General features: G+C 38.6%; 1 protein-coding gene across 1 annotated transcript in view; it reads right to left on the reverse strand.

The window, feature by feature from the left end:
* Positions 1-24,081, reverse strand: part of stag2b (STAG2 cohesin complex component b) — a 28,449-nt gene extending 4,368 nt beyond the window's left edge. Inside the window, exons 1-33 of the mRNA XM_088344438.1 lie at positions 23,864-24,081; positions 22,178-22,274; positions 22,019-22,094; positions 20,835-20,978; positions 20,651-20,747; positions 20,220-20,296; positions 19,855-20,059; positions 19,550-19,701; positions 17,709-17,782; positions 17,476-17,599; positions 16,173-16,271; positions 15,974-16,053; positions 15,733-15,840; positions 14,169-14,280; positions 13,970-14,087; positions 11,282-11,385; positions 10,786-10,878; positions 10,620-10,709; positions 10,133-10,336; positions 9,185-9,255; positions 9,029-9,116; positions 8,869-8,949; positions 8,701-8,793; positions 8,370-8,544; positions 7,560-7,699; positions 7,308-7,409; positions 7,070-7,218; positions 6,740-6,868; positions 6,375-6,601; positions 5,690-5,912; positions 3,219-3,326; positions 3,003-3,129; positions 2,051-2,128 (exon numbers count right to left, since the gene is read on the reverse strand). Of these exons, the coding sequence (XP_088200564.1) occupies positions 2,051-2,128; positions 3,003-3,129; positions 3,219-3,326; positions 5,690-5,912; positions 6,375-6,601; positions 6,740-6,868; positions 7,070-7,218; positions 7,308-7,409; positions 7,560-7,699; positions 8,370-8,544; positions 8,701-8,793; positions 8,869-8,949; positions 9,029-9,116; positions 9,185-9,255; positions 10,133-10,336; positions 10,620-10,709; positions 10,786-10,878; positions 11,282-11,385; positions 13,970-14,087; positions 14,169-14,280; positions 15,733-15,840; positions 15,974-16,053; positions 16,173-16,271; positions 17,476-17,599; positions 17,709-17,782; positions 19,550-19,701; positions 19,855-20,059; positions 20,220-20,296; positions 20,651-20,747; positions 20,835-20,978; positions 22,019-22,094; positions 22,178-22,221 (3,792 nt within the window). The 5' untranslated portion in view covers positions 22,222-22,274; positions 23,864-24,081. The remainder of the gene's footprint in view (positions 1-2,050; positions 2,129-3,002; positions 3,130-3,218; positions 3,327-5,689; positions 5,913-6,374; positions 6,602-6,739; positions 6,869-7,069; positions 7,219-7,307; positions 7,410-7,559; positions 7,700-8,369; positions 8,545-8,700; positions 8,794-8,868; positions 8,950-9,028; positions 9,117-9,184; positions 9,256-10,132; positions 10,337-10,619; positions 10,710-10,785; positions 10,879-11,281; positions 11,386-13,969; positions 14,088-14,168; positions 14,281-15,732; positions 15,841-15,973; positions 16,054-16,172; positions 16,272-17,475; positions 17,600-17,708; positions 17,783-19,549; positions 19,702-19,854; positions 20,060-20,219; positions 20,297-20,650; positions 20,748-20,834; positions 20,979-22,018; positions 22,095-22,177; positions 22,275-23,863) is intronic.
* Between the last annotated feature and the right edge of the window lie 1,407 nt (positions 24,082-25,488).

The raw sequence follows: 25,488 nt of genomic DNA on the forward strand, positions 1-25,488 counted from the left end.
CCACGAGCACCATGCTAAGCCGGGAAGGCTCTCGACTTACTCTGGCCGTACTGAGTGTACTGGTAGCACACGGCTGCCACTGCTGGGTCCACGCGGCTTCTGCTTCACCGCCCCCTAACCCCCCATATTTTTACCATTACAGACCGCGAAGCTCTGAATCCGCGAACGTCAAACCGCGAGGTCTCACTGTAATCGATTCTCTGCCATTGGTACTGCAATTTTTTGGAAGGGTGTGAAATCATACATTAAAACAAATTCCCATCTGGCAAATAATTACCATTTGCACTACTATTTTTGAAGTTTAAGTGCACAATGTACATGAGGTTTTACGTAACTTAAATACCATGTTTGTACAATGATTGATTAGTCAAAATATTGCTGACCCCAATCGCAAAAAAATAGGATGCAATGGGGGTCGAACCCGGATCGCGGCGGTGACACGCCATAACCTTACCACTAGACCTGTGATATTGATAAATAATGAAAAGGCATTTGTGTTTATCTCATTGTCACACTATTTTCAGTCACATGAACCGAGATAAATGTTAGGGAATGGAGAAAACAACTTTAACCTGAAAGACATAATAAATGCAAAAAGCACTACAAAGGAAACAACGTAGAATAGTAGAAAAATAAAGAATATAATTCATTGTGATTGTAATATGTGAAATTCACAACAAAATCAACATTCTTCATTAGTCTAAAGATGACATAAAATTGAATGCCATTTTTCATGTCAGCTATATCACTAGTGGTTAAAATTTGGCACTTTCACAGTTGTGACTCATGTTTGATTCCTGTTGCATCCAAACAAAAAGTTTGAGCAGAGAAAAAAATAAAACAAAATTTGATACATACCTAAAATAAAAATTAAGGGGGCGCACTAACAAATAGGGTATAATACATTTGGGACTGTTTTTATCTTTGCAAGAGTACACAATGAAAACTTTCTGTAATTATCTAAAAATAAATACATCTTAAATAATATTGTCTTTCAAAGATATTTATTTCTAAACCAGGTGTGACTACTGAAATTATGAACTCTAGCTCAGTAGCCTAGATGGTAAGGCGCCCGCTTTGAGACTGGGAGGTCGGTGGTTCGCGCCCCGGCCGAGTCATTCCTAAGACTTAAAAAGTGGTCGGCGGCGCCCTCTGTTGGCTGCGGCTGCATCGGCTCGCTACAACGGGTCAGGTGTAATCGACATTTCGTTCTGTGTACATTGTTACACAGAATGACAATACAAGGAAATTATGTATTTATTTATTTATTATTTATTAGCTTGCCTATTTGAGCAATTACATTTTCCCAAATGAATCGTGATAATACCTTTTTGATCTACTGTTGTCTTTGAAGATTGCAGACAGTATCAGTGTAAATTTTGTACTACTCTAATCTGGGAAACGTGTACAGTATTTGCTTGAGTGAAAGCATTTCTAACAATCAAATATAGAAAGGTTTGAAAAACTGTTTTAATTCAATTACCAGATTTAGAAATTATTCAGTTTACTATCAAATTGTTGAACTAAACGACTAAAGCAGATTTAGCTTTCTATCTCATCTCTTGATTCTCTAAAATTACCGCTTTTAGGTTCCAGCAGTGTTGATTTGTGAGCCTCTATGGAGGCATCAGTTTTCTCTCATATTTTACCCCAAAGATTTACAAATAATATAGTTTTTAAATTTGGCTATATAAAGTGTGTAAATACCTTTTCTCCAGAAAGAGTAAAGCGAGTAAAACTTATTTTAGCTTCCAACAAAAATCAATGTCATGCTGTTTCTTGAATCAACAAATATCAAATGAATTTTTCACGATAAATGTGAGCAATGACTCATTTAAACTCACAATCCATGTTCAGAGCTCAGTCCCTGACCTGGATTTAGAGGCTATGGGTGATGAAACATGTATTTGTAGGGTAGCTATCTGAGCCCACCACCAAAAACGTTTCGTCAGCGACTCTGTTGAACCACGGCCACCGCCGGCCAACGTCGAGTAAAGTGTGTTTGTCAACATGCAAAATGTCACATGTGCAATCAGCGACTCAGTCTTACCGACTCATCCATAATAGAGGCAGGGTCAAAGTAGTCCGGCTTGAGCTCAGACCTCTCGCGACGATTTTTAGATGGAGGCTGGACAAGAAAAGAAGTGTTGAAAAGTGACTTAAGAAGAGAGTTGAAGTGTCAGTCAGTGGTTGCTTAGATCAGTTTATAAATCTTAAAATGGTAAATGAGTGAAATGACTAGACGCTTACTGTAGGTATTCGTCTCGTGAAATCAACTTGACATTTGCTATGCACTAAGGACATATGTTTTTGATTAAATTTAGTTCTGGTCTTATACGCATCATGCCTGCATTTGTGGAGCGTGTGAATTGTCAAAGAAATTAGTCATGATGTTGCAACGCGGCGGCAAGAAAATGTTTCATTAAACAAAACATAGAGAACCTTTTATGCTTAGCCAAAACTAAACTTCATGACGATTGCCGTTTATTTTGTTTCGCATTTGGAAAAGGCACTGAAAAAAATCACACAAAACACTCAGTAATTGGTGCAGGCCAGACTATTTAGTTTTTTGACTCTCTGGATTCTCAATGTCAAAGAGACCTCCGAAGGTTTTGGTAAAACTCTTGTGTCGTCTGGGTTTAAGGAAAGACGTTTGTTGGAACGAGTAATGGGGAAATAAATTGAATGGTTATGTTTGGAGAAGGAGTTGCCAAAGGAAAATGGGCATCTGAGTAATGTTGTTTGGGATGCTCAGATTTGTCAGGGTTGAAATGTGACATTCAAAGACCATTTTCAAACAAGATAATGAAAGAAGAAAATGCTTGTAATGCCCATTCACCACTGCTGTGACCTCAACAACCCATTGCAGGCATATTGTGCACATTAACAAATTTAAGAATAATTAAGACCATAACAATCTTGAGTGACTACTCTGTTTCAGTACCTTAATTGCTCTTCTCCAATGAGTTTGGACTAAAATATTAATGTCCTATGATTCTCACCAGGTCAATGTCCATTGTGTCAAAGTCCATGCCTTCATTGAGGTCATCCATACGACCCTCAGATGACATCATCACGTCTTCAACAATCGGCTCTTCATCTTCCTCCATGAGGCCGGTTCCGCGACGTCTGTACACATAAAACAAACGGCACTTGTTAAGTTTTTAAAAAACATGAAACTAACTTGACATCCATGTACCACCGTGTGGATATCTTACATAGCATGCTGCAGATTGCTCCGGAGCTTGGCGTAGTTCATTGCTCTTTCCTGCTGCTGACGGGCCTCTTCTTGCTGTCTCTGGGCCAGCATCCACGTCACCTGGGTACTAGAAAAAGGATATTACTTTGCTGTTAATGATCATAAACTACTTATGGCCATGAATATGAACGCTAGTATCAGTCTTAAAAAATGTGTTTTCAAACATCCATCATTAACGCAAAAAAAAAAAAAAACCTTCACTAGAGCTGCAACAATTAGTCGACATTGTCAACAAAAATCAATAGCAGGAATAGCCAACAATGAATCCCATTGTCAACTATTCTCGGCGGACACGTTTTCCAAGGTAGTCCGGCATCTGCATAAATATAAACTCTGCCTAGAGTCACTCATGCGCAATAGCGTCACCAGTCTTGAGCAGGATAAAAAACATACAGAAATGTCAACCTTAAATACATGTACCATATTTTCCGCACTATAAGGCGCACCGGGTTATAGGGCGCACCCCGAAAAAATAGTTTTTGGTCCTATATTTGACATACATAAGCCGCACCGGATTATAAGGCGCTACAATGGGAACGTCGACAAAATAGTCAGATAGTTCAGTCAAACTTATCACCCCCTTAACATTCCGAAAGCTTGCAAAGAAGCAAATACTTGTCGTAGACACGTGCGGATGCGGTGTCCGTACGATGTCACTTAAATGCATCGTTCCAAATATCATTCGGAAGGTTAAAGTCTTGGGATTCAAGAAATGCCATTCCTTAGTTTCTATTTTCTTTTTCGCTCGCAACTTTACTGTGCATATGACAATAAACACTTGGAATTGAGTTTAATTTTAAAATAGACACTCCATTTCATCCATTATCTGCACCGCTTATCACAGAAACATCGAGTTCAGTCTGAAACAAGATACAGGGAAAATATAGAGCCGGAGTAGCTCACCGAAGTCGTTGTGTTCAATTATAATGTGCAACCATGGTCCTCTTATATCCGTGAGTGTAGTAAATCCAGGAGAGTAAAATATTTACAAATACAGTACAGAATAGTAAAATACTGTTTTTTTCTATGCCGTCAACCCAACGTGCTATTCACATTCATCTTTTTCGGCCAATTGCAGGCTTTGTTTTGCCGTTTAAGCCTATGCCAGCCTGTAAATGATAAAAAGGATCCGCCCCCTTTACCTCCGAATAACTTTAGCCAACAGTGATCGATTCAACTGATGATTGACACATCTTTTTCGGCCAATTGCAGGCTTTGTTTTGCCGCTTTAGCCTATGCCAGCCTGTAAATGATAAAAAGGATCCGCCCCCTTTATCTCCGAATAACTTTAGCCAATAGTGATTGATTCAAATGATGATTGACACATTGGTTAGCCAATGAAACGCCGGTAAATAAATCCCAGCATACACCGCGGACTACTTGGCGTTCGGGGGAAAATCTAGTCGGCAGCTGCTGCATTAGTTGCAAGACTTTGCGACTTAATATTGATCCATAAATAAGGTGCACTGTATTATAAGGCGCATGGTCAGCTTTTGAAAAAAATAAAGGCTTTTAGGTGCGCCTTATCGTGCGGAAAATACGGTACCAAAACTTCTAAAATTTGGGAGGATTTTTGCCTCCGTACTGTGGATGAAAAGACTTCTTGCAAAGTTTGGAATGCAGACCTTGGGCATCATGTCAATAGCTAGGTGACCCACAAACATTGAAAGAGCACCGCCGACAGTAAGAAGTTGTTTGGCTGAGCTCAATTCTAATCAAGCAATGTTCAAGCCAATACAATTTTGATGACATGCATTGTACATTTTATACGCATGTTTTTTGGTTTCCTTTGGTTTGTATATCTTAACCGCTAGGGTTGTAGGGGCACTTTTACCATGGTGTGTCTTGGGCAATTACAGCTTGAGTGTTATGCGAGACTGTGCCTGACACACACACTTGAAATTAAATGCATGCAGTCCGAAGAACAATATTCAGTTGTTAAATCCGTTTTGTTTTAACCACTGAAAGTAATTCACAAAATGCACATAATTGTTTAATTTATTGTTCTACTGCTGCTAATGAGCCTGTTATTGGTTTGGAAGGATAAAACATATTTGGTTGAATTTAAAAAAAAAAAAGATAATTTTCATTTAATTTTTGTAGAAATCCGCAATGTGATCAATATAGGACAGATTATTTGTTGGAACCATTTCACCTATTATCATTTGCCACATAACTAAATCAACTTAATGCTAAATTTGGGAAAAAAAGATTATCCGATTATTCAAAATTATTTCAGTAGTTGGTGACTAGTAGCTTATTAAAATAGTTGTTAGCTGCAGCCCTATTCAACAGTCTATGGTCAAAAAATGAACTGCAAGGACTTAGATTAAAGTGGAATCAGGTGTAAATGATTTTCTGAATTTCAACAATTTTAGGTGAACAAGGTGACACTTTTAAGCAGGCAAACTGTATGTAAATGGTACATACTTGTAATCCATGGGAGTCTGGTGGTGCTGTGGTGCCTGTTGGTGGTGGTGCTGTGGGTGCGGATGCGGCTGTTGCTGGTCGTGAGGGAGCGCGTAGACACCCATGTAGCTGTCATCACGGCCCCTTTTAGGGTCCCGCATGGCAGTTGAGGTTAGGTGGGGAGATGGCAACATGACGGGGGTTTGAATGCCCTGCTGCCACACCTCACTGCTACTGCTTTCCTCTGCAAGGAGAGTAAAAACCGTAGTTTGATAAAGTATGTACACATAACTGAGTTACACAGATGGCTCTAGGATTCTGTGATGAAGTTGATCCAAACTCTGCTACTGTCGCCACCTTTAATGATCCAGCAATGTATTAAATTTTTTGTTGTTGATGAATTGATGGGGAAATAGTTATAATTAGAAGGCTTCCACCATCTGCTGTTTAATGTTTTCGCCCATCAACTTGACAGCTACAGCCAAGTTACTTGGAATGCGTTGGAACAGTTGGAAAACATTTTCGCCTTTCTGGGCCTCAACACTCAGATTGTGGGCCAGGGCTATGTATTAATCCATGCCACTCTCATGAATAAATTGAGTGTTTATAGATGGCAAAATAAAAGAAATGTGACACTTCCTCATGGTGTTAAACAATACAGAGAAATTAGCGCACGTAGATGAATGAAATGAGCCTTGCTTGCTACCTTCTGGCAGCTTCCGCTTTGCTGCAGAAGTTCCTGTTGCAGCAGCAGGCGCTTTGGTCTTTTTCGAACGAACGGAGGAACCTCTGCTGGAGTAGCCGCTCATCACCGACATAGTGTCGTCATCACCGCCGGCCTGTAGAGAATTCCTGTATGAAATGAGCGGGAGCCAGCAGTCCTCCCTTTGCAGTGCCATCTGGAACGTCATGAAACGCTCTAAGTACATGTGGCTGCGGAGAAATGAAAATGTGATATGAATTAGAAAAACAACCAGCCACAAGAGAGGGAAAAAAATCAAATCAACCAAGGTTAGGTCAAAACCCAGTTGCATTGACTCTCTAACCCTGTAGAACAGAAATCAAACTTACACTGTCCGCTTGTCTTGTCTCATTAGCTTAGAGGAGAATTCACTGAGGATGTCTAAGAAAGCCAGGTTGAGGGGAGGGCCTCCTTCTCCCTGGGGACTTGGATCTTTGAAAGAAAACTCTATTCCATCCCTAGGAAAACAGTGAAAGTAAGCATGTAAAAAAAATGGGTAAGAAATATTTCCTTTTTTTGGAAAAAAGATTATAGCTACAACTTGAGAAAAAAAGTTTTCCAAACATCCATCAATCAGTAACTATCAGCCATGTGGCATTATTATTTAAATAAATTATTCATTCAGCTTTCATAATTGTGCAGTCAAAACATGTGTATACTTGTGTAGCATGGCAATGGCATCTCTGGTTTTCACTTGGTCAAGGCCAAAGGTGAGTGAAAATCGACGTGCCAACTCTTTGATTCCACAGAAGGCGGAGGAGGAACGATCAAACCCGTGGCCCAGTTCTGACAGCATTTCATTGAAAAGCTAGCAAAGACAATAAAGAAGAAATATTTGTATTAACAATTGCAAGGTGGTTCAAACAAATGGAAGGCTTTTGAAAACAGAACCCTAACCTGCTGAAGGCTGAGGATGAGGGTTTTGGCACACTGAATTTTGTCAATCTGCCGGGTCTTACTCATTGTTTCCTTGATGATGTCACCATAGTCATTGTAGTACTGTATAGATATTTAAAAAGGTTTTTTAGACGCAACACAAAAAGGCCAAAAAGCCTACAAAGCTTTCTCATTTGTGCAGTGGTTCTTGTTCACAGAATAAGTTGTGGAGAAATGTTAAAAGAAATGATAATTAAATAAAAACAAACTGACCCTCATGTACTGTTTGAAAATGTCAGCACCAGTTTTCATTTCTACTACACAGTAGATAATCAGTTTACAATAGCCTGCCAGCAGGTTTCTTCTCTTGTGTAAAGCTTCAATTTTCACTGCCTCGTCATCCTGTTGGCCATCTAGACACAAAAAACACACACGTTATTCTTCTTTCTATGTTTTTTTCCTGAGGGGAAAAATAATCGAAGTTTCATTTTTTGCCAGGTTCACGTGTGATCCATTATTTTAGCTAAATCAAAATATAAAACATATTTAAATAACATTTTTCATAAGCATTTCATCTATAACCTTTTCGTTTACACTTGCTCCAGATGTCATGACCTTTCCTTCAGGCGTTTCAGAACTGAATGGCAATGAAATGAAACTGAGGGAGAGGTCAGAGTGACCTATGTCTTCTCAAAATCTAATAAGCTATTCTCTTAATCTTTAAAGAAATTCCTTGAAGCCAGTGGTACATATCACTTTCACAAGAATAGGATGTAAACAGAAGTTAAAACAAAATGCCCCAGGCCGTAGCTGTTGTCGACTAGTGAAAAAGGCAAAAAAATAAAAAAGGAACGCAACTTAATTTAGACCTTAGCTAAAGCCCCTTCAAACTCTAGACAAAGGAAAGCTAAACATTCGAAGACTTGGAGCATTCATAAATAGATCAATGGATAATGTATTGTTCACGGTTCCAAAACAATACGTAAGTTGGTATTTAATGCCTGACTTGTACTGATAACTATATTTGATGAAAACGAATATGGGTTATCCTAGCCATTGCTGCAAATATATGTTTGCCTGTACCTGTGCTATTATTGTCATCATCCTGGTCTATGAAAACATGATTTAGGATGAAAGAGAGAAGTTCTGACTGAAGCGAGTCCTCTGGAGAATAAACCAATGGCTCAAGGTGTTCCCTTCCTCCAGCAACCATCTGGTGACTGAAGATGAGCAGGAGGTCACAAAGGATGGTGAATGCCTGCATGAAAAAAGGGAAAGTAGTCATGCATCTATGAATAATAACACATGAAGAGTCCTTGGTTGACTATAACAATGAATTAGGATTCATCTGTAAATCTGTGTAGGATTTTTCATCAACTAAATCCCGAGGACAAACAGCAGTTAAAAACATTACCTGTTCCTTGACAGCTGTGTTGACGTTGGTGAGGTACCGTTGGCACATCATACAGAAGGCCCTCATCTGTTTTCTTAAAGTCACCATGTCATCCTGAAAGGTCAGATGGGTGTTTGAACACCCATGCTTGACTGAAAAACTCTCTAAGTTGGGCGAATTGGGTCTCACCTTTCGAGAGCTGCCTTCAGATAACTTGGCCAGCTGCCACAAGATCACATAGTGGGTGCATTGCAACGAATGGATGACTATCTGCTCGAAAAAAAAAAATACATTTGTGAGCGATCATTGGGCAAAATCCCGTCTTCAATTGTTTTGTTTTTTTAATAACCTGCTCTGGCATGTCTCCATTCTCTATGCCTGTGTTGAGCAACTTAAAGTTACTTGTGAACAGGTCCCATCCCGAGAGATCATGTGCACTGAAGGACATACATAAATGTGAGAAAGAGCAGATTTGGGGGAAAAGAAAAAAGAAAAAGAATCCTACTTGTGAAAAGCTGTGATCCTCTTTAGAGTAGACAAAACCTGATAAGCATCATCCTCGTCAGCTTCTTCACCCTGGAAAGAGAAAAAAAATGGAATACCAGCGATGAGTCTGACAATATTAGGCATCAGCACATGTGTCCAACTCTTAAAAGGGAAATATTTTTTCTGCACATTTTGCCCAAAAAAGTCGAATGACTGATGTGGCTGCCTAATTGCTCAACACTGCCTTGCACTGAGAGAGTTAAGTACTCAGGAACGCAACCTGTCAATGGGTTATGTCCAAATATTTACTCCTAGTTGGAATGATTAATCTTCAGATTTGCCATTGTCTTATCAGTTTGATTGATCTGTACTAAATTATAATGAGAAAATTCTCAATGCTGAAGAACAACAAAAGGCCTACAAGGGAAGATAAATTCTGCACAAAATGCAGTTTTACTTCATGTGACTTCTTTTGATTAATATACATTTGGGTAATAGATAGATACTTTATTCATCCCCGCAGGGAAATTCACATATTACAGGTGAGCGAGTGATAAATTTATTCAATTTTTAGTATTTGACACCTGCAAAAGCGATTAAATAGGATGCCACTTCATATTTGAATATTATACCTCCATGGTGTTTTTTGTTTTGACTATTGTACACTTTTTACATCATTGCCACTATCAGCCATTCATGTTACTACTCTTTGATATTCATAACTTTTAGAGCGGATCTGCTTTTGTAACCTAAACCTATAAAAACATAGGGCGCCAGGGAGGGCTTTTAAAACAGGTTGGAATTTCCTAATTGGCTTTCACATGTTCTCCTTGCATGTTTAAAATTCATTTATTTTTTCTCTTCATCTTTTGAGTGTCTGCTAAAATATAGGCTTATCAGCAAATATTCTGAATAACCAAGCTTAGTAGACAAAGGAAAGATACAAAAAGGAAACTCTGACTCCTACCTCTTGTAGAAAATCCTCTAGTAGCCTGTTGAACTTGTCCACTAGCTCATCTAGCAACTGGGAACGGGCAATGTCGACCTTGTTAAATATTGTGAACTCCTCATTGCAGAGGGCATGGTAGGTTTTGGAACACGTCTCCAAAACTTCAGTGTCTGTGTGTTTCTCCACAATTTCCTTTATTTGGCGGAGTAGGGCTTCAAGATGCTGCAGTCAACATTAAAAAGATTAAGATTGACAACCTTGTACTGATATTCTTCCACCACAACAACATTAAGCTTTTTAATCATTAAATGTAAAAAAATGCCTTTGAAATATCAGTTGGATGAGATTTAGCACTTACACGTTGTGTCACTCAAAAACATAACACAAATCAAAATAATAAACATATCTAAATGTATTCAGGTAAAAGAGAATATTCATGCATGCTTTGGAGGCATTCGCGGGACGTTAATGTAACTAGATGAAACTTAAAAAAAATTGATCTGACCTTTTCTAGACGCCCTGTGGTGTAGATTTCCAGGTCAAAGAACTGAGGAAACTGCAACAAGTTGGTCACCTTCTCAGCATCCACAGCATACTAAGTAGCATACATTCATTCGTTCAGTATTATGTTCTCACTGGCAAATAGTATAAATACCAAAGTAATAACATACTTTGGCCAGTAGAGGGGGCAAAGCCACAGCAAAGAGCTCTGTCATTCTGGTTCTGTCATCAAGCTGGGTCTTTTTTTCTTTAGCTGTCATCACCTGAATGTAGAAACAAGTTCATACCTTTGTACTGCACTATCAACTGTTGAGCATAAAAACACTAGAAATACACGCTCTTAGAAAAAAATAAATCCATTGTAAATGCTTTAATGGTTGAGGTACTAGAAATACCTGAATTTATTAACAGTTTTATCAAAGCATAAACTATTTACTGGTAGTGAGGTTATATTTACCTTACAAGTGATGGGCAACTGTACCGCATTTACCGTAAAGATGTTTTTTATATATACTTAAAGCAATCATGAGGTTGTTTAATCTTACGACAGACCAATTGTGTAAACTCAAACGTGATAATGTTCCATAAAAAAAAGAGAAAAATTAACATAAGCAGAAAACCTTTATTTACTGTAACATTTAATTACATGTCCACTTTGCAACATACCCGCTTCCCTGTGCCTCTTCCCACAGGCGGGTGACATTCAGCGGCCTGACGTACAGTGCACAGCATGATTTCAATCAATGCTGTCTCTTGCCTGTCTGTAAGGGCTTAAAAAAAAAACACAAAAATCGGTGTTAATAAATAACACATATCAAAGTATTGAGATTTCTTCCAATTTAGGCGTGCGGCTGATCATTCGGTACACCTTGTGTGTGTGTGTGTGTGTGTGTGTAGTGTGAACTGCAAAGGACACTAAAAAAACTTTGAGGTGAAGTGTAAGAGTTGAATAGTGTGTACATTGACTATTGTGTGCAAAAACAACAATGTTTGTATCAGTATGTCAATAGGTACATGTGTGCAAAAGTAAGTAGTTCATCCTCACTTCACAAACCATCTCGGAACAGAGTATTTTATACTATATTCCAATAATCACCATCTGAATGTGCCTGTTTGCATGCTCATTCAAACAGGGTTCCTACAGATTAAAGCAAGTTAAATCCAATACTTTTTTAAATGTATTTTGAAATAAAATTTAGGACAAAATATGTCAACAAAAAGACCACAATTGAACCAAAATTACCACATGAATTAAAGGCAATTTTAAACAAAAGTTTAGTTTTTTTTAAGCACATTTTGGTCCAGTTGAAAACTTTCCCAAAACAGCACTTTCAAAAGTTTAAGACAGGGAAAACAATATATAAAAAGGGTGTTTACAGTACTCAATGGATCCCCAGTTGAAACAGGAAGATAACTACTAATTACCAGCTCGGTAGCCTAGATGGTAGGGCGCCCGCTCAGAGACTGGGAGGTCGCTGGTTCAAGCCTCGGCCGAGTCATACCTAACAATTACAACATGGTACTCATTGCCTCCCTGCTTGGCGCTCGGCATTAAGGGGTTTGGTCACCTAATGACTCCCAACACAGCATTTGGGTCTAAAATGGCAGCGCCCTGTTTGGCTGTGGCTGCATCTGCTCGCTACAGTTTAACTGTATGGGTCAGGTGTATCGACATTTCGTTCTGTGTGCATGGTTACAAAGAATGACAATAAAAGTAAATTCCATTATAATTCCTAAGAAGTCTTTTGCTACATTAATGAAGCATATTTATAAGTTTGCATACAAAAATACTTTTTGGTCCAGCGTAAAACGTTCTTGAAAAACATGATACTGCTATATTCAAGATCAATTTTGAGTGGAGCGTCAAAAACACATGCTTGGGGGAAAAAGGTACTCCCTGGATGTGGAAAATTGATAAATATTCCTAAACCTTCGTATTCAGACTTTCGAAAATTGCATTGAAGACATTTTAATGGCAAAAAGGTCTTTTTTTATTAGAATAATTAAATAAATGCATTTTAAGACTTTAAGGATTCACGGGAACCCTGTCAAAGACACACACACACACACACACACCTGAATCAACCTTAAAAGTTCTCCACTCTTAATCGATATTTTGTTATATTTATTCTTAATCAGTCATATCAGTTACATGTGAAAAATATAACTAGAATAGCCATCTTCCACCTCTGTGATATTGCGAAGATTTGTCCGATGCCGTCTCAATCACATGCAGAGGTTATAATTTTTGCGTTTACTACCTCTCGGCTTGATTGCTGTAATGTATTGCTTTCTGGTCTCCCGATGTCTAGCATCAAAAGTTTATAGCTGGTTCAAAATGCGGCAGTGAGACTTTAGACAAGGACAAAAATGCGACATCTTAGACATCTTGTGATTAAGAGCTTTACAAATAAATGTGAATTGACTTGACTTAAGATGGCAGGTGCCACTTTCCTTACTGCTGCTGTTGCAATTGTGACAGTACATGCTGTTTTCTGTTACTTCTCACATACATATCCGCAGCAAACTTTTATTGATGCCGTCAGATTGCGAAAATACGCTATGTAACCAATGTCGCCATCTTGAAGTGTCACGTGATCCCAAACAAATGTCAACACAGCAAGCAGCACACAAGCATTTCTTAAAATGCCATTTAGTGTGGGGAAATCACCAAGAGTGTCTTGCTAAATGCACCTCATCTGCACGGGGAAAAACAGTGATGTACCATATTTTCTGCATTATTAGGCGCACCCAAAAAAAACGTTTATCATGGGGGTTTTTTTCTTATGTAAGGCACACGGGAAGTGACTGACAGTAAAGTGAATGAACGAGAGATGTTTGATGTTGATTTAGGCAGCGTATCAATTGAGAAACAGAGGATAAGTACTTTGGTCAATTAAATTGAATGAATATTACGGGTGAAAATGTTTTGTTAATGCTCCACCTTAGGTTTCGTGTTATTTACCATGACCATGCCTATGGATGATTAAAATATGTTAGTATTTTGCCAACAATACTTAAAAAGTACAACCAAACTTAGTCTAGCCCAGTTCTAATTGCAAACTTGAATGAGTGCATTGTTAGTGTAAGGTAGATATACGAGAACAATATGATAGTAAAGGACATCATGATAACATTACAAGGTGAATGGTTGGCACTGAAGGGTGAAGTAGTGGCGTGTGGATTTTATAATAAACCCCTACGACCATAGGAGTTAGGGGATCCAACAACAAAAAACACCCACTAATCAGGTGTGTGTCACATACAACAATGGCACACATAATTATCACTGCGCCTTTAAGTGTGAAAATACAACAAACACGTAATATTCAAGTCAATTGTAAGAAACCATACCTTCCTCTCCTGGCAATGGGTCATCTAGTAGTAAGCTGATCATACAGTCCCAGTCCTTTAGTAACTCAGGACCACAATCCCAGAGAGAGTCCACTAAGTAGGCTGCATGTTCATGGAGCTATAAAGATTTTTCAACAAAATGGGTGATTAAACTGAAAGTAACCATCAGTTATGACAGGCTAAAAAGGGAAAGGTGTACCTCACTCTCCAGGAAAAAGAAGACAGTGGTCTTTATGAGGTTGGCATTTGGGCTTTGTCTGCCTCTCCTTTTAGGGGCACCTTCTTCCTCTGGTTCCCTCTGGCTAAACAATCTTTGAAACAGACGTTTATTAACTTAAATATCACCTTTAAAACCAAATCCTTCATGTAGGCAAAAAATGCATTCGGTAGCGAACCCACAGGATCTTTGAGGGGGAAAAAAAAAGCTAATTATCCTTGGGTTGCCAGTTTGTGATTTAAAACAAAAAAAAAGTTTCATCTTGTCCTGATGATTACCTTTCTATTAAATTTGTTTTAAAGTCAAATTTAGAAAACAAAACCCCTGTTTGTATTTGTTAAATGTCATTGCTCGTAGCTGCTACACTACAGTGGGCTATATGGAAACCATATACCGTATTTTCCGCACTATAAGGCGCACCTAAAAGTCTAAATTTTTTTCAAAAGCTGACCATGCGCCTTATAACACAGTGCGCCTTATATATGGCTCAATATTAAATTCGCAAGGTCTCGCAACTACGAGAAACAGCCGCCGACTCCATTTTTCGCGCTGTGCATACTGGGAAATATTAAACAACGATTCTCTTTCAAACGTGCATTTGTATAAAAAAAATGGCTCCTGTTAAGAGACACGCGTACAACGCCGAGTTTAAACTCAAGGCGATCAGTCACGCAGCACAACACGGCAATAGAGCGGCAGCGAGAGAGTTAAACATAAATTAATCGATGGTACGGAAGTGGAGAAATGATTAAGATAAGCTCCGCCAAGTAAGGAAAACTCAACAAAGTTTCCGTGGCAATAAAGCAAGATGGCCAGAGTTAGAGGAGACACTTGAACAGTGGGTTGTTCAACAAAGAGCGGCAAGCAGAAGTGTCAGTACGATAACTATACGTATGAAGGCAACAGCGCTGGCACAGGAACTCAATATTAAAGAATTCAGGGGTGGTCCTACCTGGTGCTTTCGTTTTATGAAAAGATGCAATCTATCCATCCGTACTCGAACTACTGTTTCACAGCAACTGCCAGCTGACTTCGTTTGTTAACAATAAAGTTTGACCATTTTGAATGTTTTGTTGACATTCCCTTTAGCGTGGCAACCTCTAGAGGTTGCATAACGTAACTACATTCTCTACTGTAGTCAAGTCAAGTCACATTTATTTACCGTAAATAGCCCTTAATCACAAAAATGTCTCGAAGGACTGCACAGGATTACAATTACAAAATTGCACAATTACCTGATCTTAAACCAGCATGCACTTATAGCGCCTTATAATGGGGTGCGTCTTATGTATGGCAAAAGTTATAAAATATATCATTCATTGAAGGTGCGCCTTATAACACGGTGCGCCATATAGTGCGGAAAATACGGTACTCTCCAAAGCCAGACATTAACAGTGAGTTCACCTATTAAATGAAAAGCATCTCGTGCAACCTGATAGGTAAGAAAAAAAACTTGGATCAAGCATAAGGACAAACTACAAATGGAAAACTTCAGCAAAGTAGTGTAAATCTAAGTTCTGTTCTAGTCGGATTTACTTCAACATACTTTTTGTAGAGGAATTCTCCTGCTGCAACAGCAACGGGCCTGTGTGCCGAGTAGACCAGATGATAGACGCTTTCACAATCCTCAGGGGTCAATACCTCATCTGTACTACTGCAGAAATAAACAAACACATTCAAAAGCATGAAACTAAGTTAAAAGTACAGGTCACTCCTATGCTTTTGAAGTAATACTGTGTTTAACCATACAAAGTTGCTTGAGTAGGGGACAGTGGTTCAGAACTTACTTCAAAACTAAGGTGAGCAACTTAATTGCTTGCACTGCAACGTCATACTCTTTGTCAAGTGTCATGGAGACAATGCGGTCCTAAAAAACAAAAGGGGACGTTTTGACAATTTTTACAGTACAAAAGTATGTTAAAAAAATAGCTGCGCCAATAGAAGTGTAAAATGTTTTGTTTAATATGTCCAATAGATGGCGCTAACCTTAAAGCGACTGGTGAAGAGTTCCAGCCTTGCATTAAGCTCCCTGTTGTAATACAGACCCTGCAGAGCGGTCAAACACTTGAGGCGCACCTCCCCTTGCTGAAATCAAGAAATCATAAACAAAAAAGGTATTTCAAATTTAATTAGTCAATAACCACAGATAGTTGATACAAACAGTACTTCTGGTCAAACACACTACTTAGATACATAAGAAACAGTCAATCAATCATGTTTCCAATTTTGGTTTGGTTGGTCTGTCGCTGTTTTGTGGTCCAATTGCAGGTAACTGAATGAAGCTTAGAATGGCAGCTTGGAAACCACAAAATAGTGTTTGACAGTGAAAGCATGAATATTTTTTAGATAGATAGATAGATACTTTATTCATCCCCGCAGGGAAATTCACATTTCCAGCAGCATCCCTGCACTGAGAACAATACAATAATAAAGCAAAAAGAATACAATATACAAATAGCCAATGTGACATTCTTATACAACACGCTACAGTGGGTATTGAGTATTTAAATAGTGCTACGGAAAAAACACACTGCAATAAAAATACGGTAGTATGCAATGTAGGGTGTGTGGTTTAATGTGGGCCTTTACTCTGCCGGGTGGCGTTAAAGAGCCACATGGCATGAGGGAAAAAAAAAAAAAGATCTCTTAAAGGCCTCCCAGTCGTTATAAATAATAAAAATAAAAAGGAGATTTGTTGGTAATGTTTGATTTTTAAAGATCCATGAAGTAGAGCAAAGAGGGAGTAGATATATTCACAATTTACTGTATCATGTACAAAATTTGTTTGAAAAAAAGAAAAAGAAATTTGACAACTAATTATTACTTAACGATTGGTGGATACACAACAGTCAAGAAATTCTAAAGGCTAACTCGCAATTGAACATAAAAGTAAGCATAACAAGAATGAGTGACAAGGTCATGGTAACGCTGCACAACTTTTAGTCTTTTTTTTTTTGGGGTTAATGATGTGTAGGTTGGTGTTGCAATACTGTGCATATATATATAGGCATTGTTTTAATCCCTAACCAAATGCTGCAGTGAAGTGAGCTCAGTGTTAGTTATGCAACTGCCCAATTTCAGGAATCACAGCATACAAGGCGGTGTAAATAGAGCAAAAAAAAAAAAAAAAAAAGAAAAACTTAGATTCTTCACCAAATTTCCAGAAGTTTATAAATGAAAAGGTTTAGTGATGTCACCAACAATAATTAAGCATCAGGAATATTTTTAACATGTCACAACAAGTCAACAAGACAAACAGAGGCACCTTTACGTTTCTTTGATAACCCACCTTATCGTGCATTGTCCACCCCACGTACTTTAGATAACTGTCATTTAGGAAGGCATCACTATAGAGCTTCATCCAAACTCCAATCTCCTCTATACAAATGGCTCTGATTTCTGCTATTGAATCTCTAATGAAAAAAATATGATTACTTGTTAAGACAAAACTATAAATGTCCTGTGCAGCATAAAAAAGAAAACATAAAATTCTAATTAAAACTGAACGTGTTTGTGCCGTACCGGTAACGATGTACAAAGACTCCTTTAAATATTGCATTCATCATGTTTTCAATCTCATCCTGGTTTTCTTGTAGCTGAAAGGGAAACAAAGTAAATTATTCAAATATGCAGGTCAGGCAAGTCCTGTTGCGCATTGTGCAAAAGGTCATTATTTTTGTGTTTGCATTTACTACAGCTAACTTGCTTCAAAGTGCAAGTTGTCTTGTATGTCCAAAGAACATTGTGCCAGAAGTCCGAAGGACCTTTCTTCAGACCCTTTTGGGAATGACACTTTGTCCTTATTGGCTTTTTTACTAACCATTCAGTGTTTTACTTTTATTATAAAGGGATACAGGATATTACAATTGCTTTTGAATCAGTGGAAGCCGAATATATTAGCAGGCAGTGGTAATGCTGTACAATGTAAAGGCAGATTGAAGGCTGGTGTGAACTTGTAGGATATAACCCAGTCAGAAGATGATAGTTTAATAAATAACATTACCGCAAGTATGGATATGTAGACATTTACACTAGTTGATGCTAAAAGAGTACGCAACGTGTTTCATACGGAGTCACTTGTTAAGTGTATGCATATAGTGCGAGTAATGCGATGCACAACTACGTAAAATGACTATGCCATGCTCAATGTTTCCAGTAATAATATCCCATAAATACATGTATTATGTCTTTAGACAGAAAAATACTACACTACTAACTAACAAGAGTTTAAGATGTAGTGGAATTTTTTACGATAAAGATAAAAATTTCTTCCCAGACCATAAAACGAACACATACTGACCATAGCAGTTTCCAGTAACAACACATGGAGTCACAGCAGAGTAGAGACAAAACACGCATCAACATGACACTAATATCATGCTAAATAAAAATGTGTGCAACCGTTTGAATGTGTCGATTCCATTGACATTCCTCTGTTTCAAAAGACTATAGTTCAAATGTTGAGGCATTTATCTGACCATGCACTTTGTTTTAAGTTGGCCAAATTTAACATAAATTAACTCCAGTTTTCCCAAATTGTGTACCATATTTTCCAACCATAGGGAGCACTGTGTGAAAGGGCGCAGTCTTCGGCAAAACACAAACAAGCATACAAGTGTGCATATTAAAAGATAAAGCGGTAGCAAAACAGAGTTTGGTTGTGGTTAATTAAAGTATATATTACAAAGTAAAACATTCGGATACAAATTATTAAAGTTTGTTTTATAGCTTCCTCAATGTGCGAACCTTCAATACATTCATTTTTAATTCTCTCGCAGCTGCCTGGTTTCCATTTTCTTCTGCGGAGCGGAAAAATCACCACACAATATTGGACGAATACACAGAAAGCTTTCGATAGAGGGAAAGTCAGGTTTTGGATTAATTTCATATTTAGGGGGGTAACTCTATTACGTCTCCGGTAGCACAAGAACTTTTAAATTGGTAGATACATTACAGCTTTAGCATTCATGAGTAATTTCGCGGACAATACATTGCATGTGACGTCATGGGTCATCTTTCGCGCAGGCGGTATATGGTGGCAATCAAACAAGAGACGCTTCAAAGTCACAGGAGACGCATAGAAGTTGCATTTAGTTGGAATTGTAAACGATCTCGCAAAAACATCGGATTTCAACCAAAAATGTTGTCTGTCTTGATTCGGCCAAGGATCGAATCTGTGACCTCCCAGTCTCAGGGGCGGCACCAAACCCTAAGGCCACCGAGCTGGTCTACGTCCACCGCTCCGTATGAGAGACAAGGCGCTCGCACAATTTAAAGGAAATCTGAGACTTTTGTGTGCCCCTTATGGTGTTGAAAATACGGTATTACTATATGAATGAAACTAAAGGACCTAATTTTAATACCTCTTTACGTTTCTGCAATAGAAGCTCCAGTCTGTCATTGGCCCTTTTGGCGACCATTTTATTCCTTTCTGCTTCGTATTGTCGCTGTGTATTGTCCATGTTAATGCTCAAGTTTAGAGCTACATTCACCAGGGCTGTCATCAGTTTCATTGCTGTTCAAAAGAGAATTTGCCCAAATGGGTGAATTTCACAAGTATAATAACAGCTGTCAAATACAGGCTCAGTGCAATTCAAAGTCTCAAATGGAATGCATTTCGGCAAGTCCTTGCGGCTTTCTATGCAATTTTAAAAAGCACAAATCTTACCTGCCAGTGTAGATGTGTGTCTGAAGGCTCTGACTTGGGAGTCTGATAGTCCGGTAAGAAGGGAGATAACTGTGTCCATCATATATTCATCATAGATGATACTGTATTGACACTGCCGCACTAGAACCGCAATGAATTCACAAAAACTTGACTTGAACTTCTTCCACAGGGGCCCTGCTATAGTAAGAGGGTAGTCTCCACTGTCCTATGGAGGCCACAGAATAAAAGAGATGAGTTATTGACAAAAAGCACTCCTCCAAGTGTTCCAACTCAACTGCTATGAAATACTGTGTGCAGACTGAAGCTTTTCACAGCAAATATCAAATCTGTACAAAACGTATTGCTCAGGAACGTTATAAAATTACCTCATCAAATTCTTCAGTCATTCGTCTGATAATTTCGGAGTTCTGCATGTTGCGGAACATCTCTCCACTAACAACACCTGATAATACAGAGAAGAAAAAACTGCAATTCACAGACACATTCAAGTGAGAAAGATGAGTAATAAATAAACGTGATGAGCATTGTTTTTCATGCTTGTAAATTTATGAAGAGATTTGATTGTTGTCTGAGACTTAGGACTACAGAAGAAGAAACCATGTTTGGTCATATTGGAAGCTAAACTTAAAGCAACACATAATGGGAACATGGCCCAATACAACTGGCACGAACATTCTGCAGAAAAAGTCTAATAGCATTACAATTTATCTAGGGTACAGGAATTGACAATTCACAGTGAGGGTATTAGTTTTAATAAGGATTCACTATAATTAACATGAAATATTAACAAATATACCTTTGCACCCTGAGCATTGGATGAAAAAGTTGATAAGATCGAGTAGTGCAACATCTCTGTCATGTTTGTAAGACTCAATCCATTCATCAACAACCGACTGCAGAGGACAATAACATGATTTAAGGAACATAGAAATAAATGTTTCCATATCAAAAATCAAAGTGTTTGATGTAAAATATCCTACCTGCATTGCACTGCGCCCCAGCTTGACTACCTCAAACAGCATCATGGATTCCATGCCGTTCTCTTGGTGGTGGCCATTTATCCGACCTGGCCCCTTTACCACCTTGCTTTTGTCTCCTGCTGGTTTCTTCCCCTTCTTTCCACCCTGAAAGTAAAAACAAAGTCACTAGAGGGTCCAATCAGGACTTTCAATTACAGATATTAGTTTATTTAAAAATAAAAAAGTCTATGCATAAAGCTCCGAAACCCTAAAATATTTTGTCAAACAAGGGTGATGTGTTCGTTTTGTAGCCTTATTTTTTCCGACATATATTTTCTATTTTGCTGGAGTCTAACCCAATTTCTTGGGGGGAATGGTGGATTAAGAAATGGATGTTGTCATTTTTGGCATGCACGTCAAAAATAGATCATCAGAATTAATTGCAACAACTTTGAGTGTTCTTTCCTAAGTGTCGCTATCTTAAATTTACATGCAGTGGGACTGTGCACAAACATGTTCTAAAAGCAATTTTAATACAAATAATGATCTGATTTTGATACCATCTTTACACAAACATGCAAAATTCTGCCTCCTGGGAGAATAAATTGTCAGTTGCGTCAATTGAACCCTGTAGTCTAGATTAGTGTAAAATAGCTAACCACAGCCAATTTAGTTGCTTTTTAGTGAATCTGAAAATCTTTGACTACAGACACTGTGTTGTTGCGACCTACTACGTGCTTGGTAACTAGCCAAGTAAGTGAAGACTTGGTGTTTGAATACAATGTAGTTTTGTTCACAGTTGGTCATTTTAACATGTGATGCTAACGTAAACAAAGCAAAAAATGATGCGGATTTGTTGTTCCTATCAGCTCAAACAGATCTTACAATCAAACCGCGAAAAATTGTCTTTTCTGTCTGACTGATTTCTTAACAAGGTAAAACCCATTACGATACAAATCTTTTACAAGCGTGACATGAATGATTGGTCAAGAATTTGTCATTAAAGCTTATATGTGGTAAGTTTGGATCCATCTGATGCTGTGGTATATGAGCGAGAAACATTTCATCATACATTACAAATCAAACTCAGGCTTTGTTTAGTTATCTCTCCGTTCATCCATTGCTACAACAGTAATAAACACTAAATGATTCAGTTCTCAAATTGTTGTCATGTAAATCAATAATTGGAATACATTCACACATACCTTTCCTTTAACTGTACTCCTCCCATCAAAATCTTCTGAAAAGTCGGTGTCTGAAGAAAATTGTGTGTCTGTATCCCTAGTGACAGAAAAATAGCTTTAAAGAGTAACGTCAAGCTTCAACTGTTGAACATAAACAAGACATTTATAAGTAGCACTCACTGCACATAGGGGAAGTCTGTTGGTATTTCTGGTGCTGCTATCATTTCTCTAACATCTTCTGGATAACTTCCAATTTATGACTGGCTTGAATAAAATACTGCAAAAAATCATGCCAAAGATTATATGAAAATAGAGAATAATTGAAATGCTAAAAGCACAGGTGAAAACAAGGGTTTTCTGGCTTCACATGGTAACAGTGGGCGGTAAAGATGCTTTTGTAGAACTCGGCACTCAAAGCATTGGTTCCCTCTTCCTCATCCCCCTTGCTTTACAATCATTGGAGTATCTTCCTCACTGGCCATATATGGACATGTAATGTCCGCCCCACAAATATTTAACCAATCAAAGCGCGTTGCCAACATCAACAAGATACTGCAGGTAATGTATGGAAAAGTATCATATTTGTGAAGTACTATAAGGCCATCATGATACACCTTAAAGGATGCAATTGCACATATTTACCAGTGATAATCTTGCATAAATAATGACGACCGGCCCTTTTATCAGAGCACACAAGCAAAAACAAATACAACAGGAATCCCGTCGCTGCTTTCAATACTGTATTTGGCACGATAATGTAGATGTGTAGCACAACAATACAGGTAGAAAAACCCAGTAGAAACTATAACAACGTGAATCTGTTGGAGTTAAGTATGCGATTCAAAAAAGGCATCACTTGTTAATACGGTTAAACTTGCCACCCGAATATATCGCTAAAGGGCCAATAAAGCAATTTATTGCGTAAATATTACATGACAGGATGACGAGATTTAATGGGTGTTGACTGAAAAAGTGGCGCCAAATCTCCCAGTGAATCTCATAAATTTGCCACCATAGGACCTAGGTGGTTAATCGCGGTTAGTAGAGAAAAACAAAAGCTCTTAAACAACGAGTTCTAAAGTCAAACTGATGTCCGCGTTCCCTCTAACGAAGCCGACGTGACGACGCTCTCATTCGGTTCCTGTCAAAATTGACACCGGTGCGCGGGCGGTGCTAGCGGCACTAGCCACCGTGAATTTCAGAGACTTCAGAGAGTGGTAAATGTACAATGTAGCAAGAGAAATAAATTGGATTTCCAATGTAAGTGGTTTCGTGAACGGGTTCAGGTTTGTTGTCGTTATCATTAAACGGGCGTAATAACACAACAACGAAAGCTCGACGGTGCATTTACATGCTAATATTAGCATGGCAGGAGGAGGAGACGCATCCAACGATCGATTTTCTGTTGACTACCCCTACTGTATTTAAATATCACGAACGTAAACCGTAGTTAATCATTTCAGTGTGACGGTACACCCCGATTTGGTCAGCCATGCTAACAGTACGTGCTAACGTTCCCTAAAAAAACATCACGTCCTTGCGTCCTCCATCTTGCCTCGGGAGTTACACTACCGTATTGCATAAGCAACAAATACTGTTTACTATTTTTGTGAAGTGCAACACAGTTAGCGGTAAAAACTAAACGTTTTTATGAGTTTCCTTCGTTGTGTTTTGCACCGTTGGGGTAAGAATATATGGCGATAGCTCGCTACAAAACGGAGTAACGTTAGCCTAGCGAGGCGACTTGGCTGAGGAGACAGACATCCGCGCTCTAGGCTCAACTAGCCTGCCTAGCTAGCAAGCGGCTAGCAAAATACAAATCAACTAAGTTCCACATAGCTTTCCGCCATTTTACGGCTAACTTACCTTGCTGAAGAATAATAGTGCCGGCCGAATTCCAACTTCAACTACCCCGACGGGCCTCGGGAGGAATCTTATGCGAAATTCGGTGGGAAAAGAGTTTAAAAGTCGCGGTCAGAGGCGGTTTCGGACGTTCTCTCACCCGCTTGCTCCGTAGTTCAATTTGTTGTTTCGACGACCTGGGAGGAGGAAATCCTAGTGCAGAGCTACCACCTAGCGGCCACAAACGTCGCACTCGATTCGACGCATACTGGCCATTGCTCGGTACTGCATACCAAACAATTGTATGTGGCTTTTTATTTTAAACCGGGGGGGTTGAATTCGTTTCTCTAGGGGCCACATGGTAGAAAAAAACATGTTCACGGGGCCTTCAATATGAGATTGCAGTGAGACCGAGAGAAAGAAGGGGAAATAGAGGGAAAAGACGGATACAAAGAAAAAGTAAGATCAAGAGAGGGGGAGAAAGAGGGAAAACAAAAGGAGGACAGAGAACAACAGGCAGAGAGAAAGAGAGTGAAAGAAAGAACAGTATTAGGAAAAAGTTGAGGAAAAACACAGAAAAGACGGATACAAAGAAAAAATGAGATAGGCAGAGGAGAAATAGAACTATAAACTGAGGGAGGGGAAAAAAAGAATAACGAAGACAGAGTAAATGAGCGAAAAGAAAGAGACTTAGAAAAGAGGGAGATAAAAGGGTTTGCGAAAAAGAAAAAAGTGAAAGACAAAAGAGAGGAGACTGAGAGGAAAATAAGAGACAAAGTAAAGGTAAGAAAGGGAGAAATAATAGGGTTGAGAGAGGGCGAAATAAGAGAAAGAGAGAAAGAAATACAGCTACAGTTGGAGTGGCGCCTGGCTTTGGTGACATCCCGTCGACATTTTTAAAACTGCAGCTTTTTCTATTGTGCTTCTCAGTGTTGCCTCACCGGCCAGTCAATGTATTGGCGGGCCTGATAGGGCCCCCATGTTTGACGACCCTGATTTAGACACAAAACAACATATCATGAATTAACGAAAAGGAAAAAAATGATTTGCACAAAGCAGCTGTTGAATGTAATTAGAATACAGCACAGAAAGATGTGTTCTGGTCAAATGAGATCAAAATTGAACTTTTTGGGCTGAATGCAAAGCGCTGTTTGGCGCAAAAGTAACACTACAGATCACCCAGAAAACACCATCCCCACAGTCAACCATGGTGGTGGCAACTTTATGCTCTGGTTTTGCTTTTCTTCGGGGACAGTGAGGATTATAAGAGTTGGTGGAAAGATGGAAGGAGCCAAATACAGGGCTATTCTGGCGGAAAATCTGTTGGAGTCTGCTACACATCTAAAAATGGCGCACATGCTCATCTGCCAATTCTGGCGAGGAACTGTGCATTATATTTATTACCCCCAAATCTCTATCTATACAATAGCTTAAATTTGGCACTTTAAGTTGTTGGGATACTTTCTCTACTCTCCTCTTAAAAACCCAAAGTTTGATATGTAAACAAAATAAAAGTATAGTCAATGCCATTTTTTCGACCAATTTGTAAATTTCATCGCTGTAACTTTTCACATTAAGTCAAATTGACTTGGGAGTATTTCTATTATACATGTTTTTTTTTTAATTCATACCAAAAAAAGGCAAAGAAA

This window comes from Urocampus carinirostris, chromosome 9 (assembly GCF_059441175.1).
Source record: "Urocampus carinirostris isolate Australia breed hairy pipefish chromosome 9, RoL_Ucar_1.0, whole genome shotgun sequence".
NCBI lineage: Eukaryota > Metazoa > Chordata > Actinopteri > Syngnathiformes > Syngnathidae > Urocampus > Urocampus carinirostris.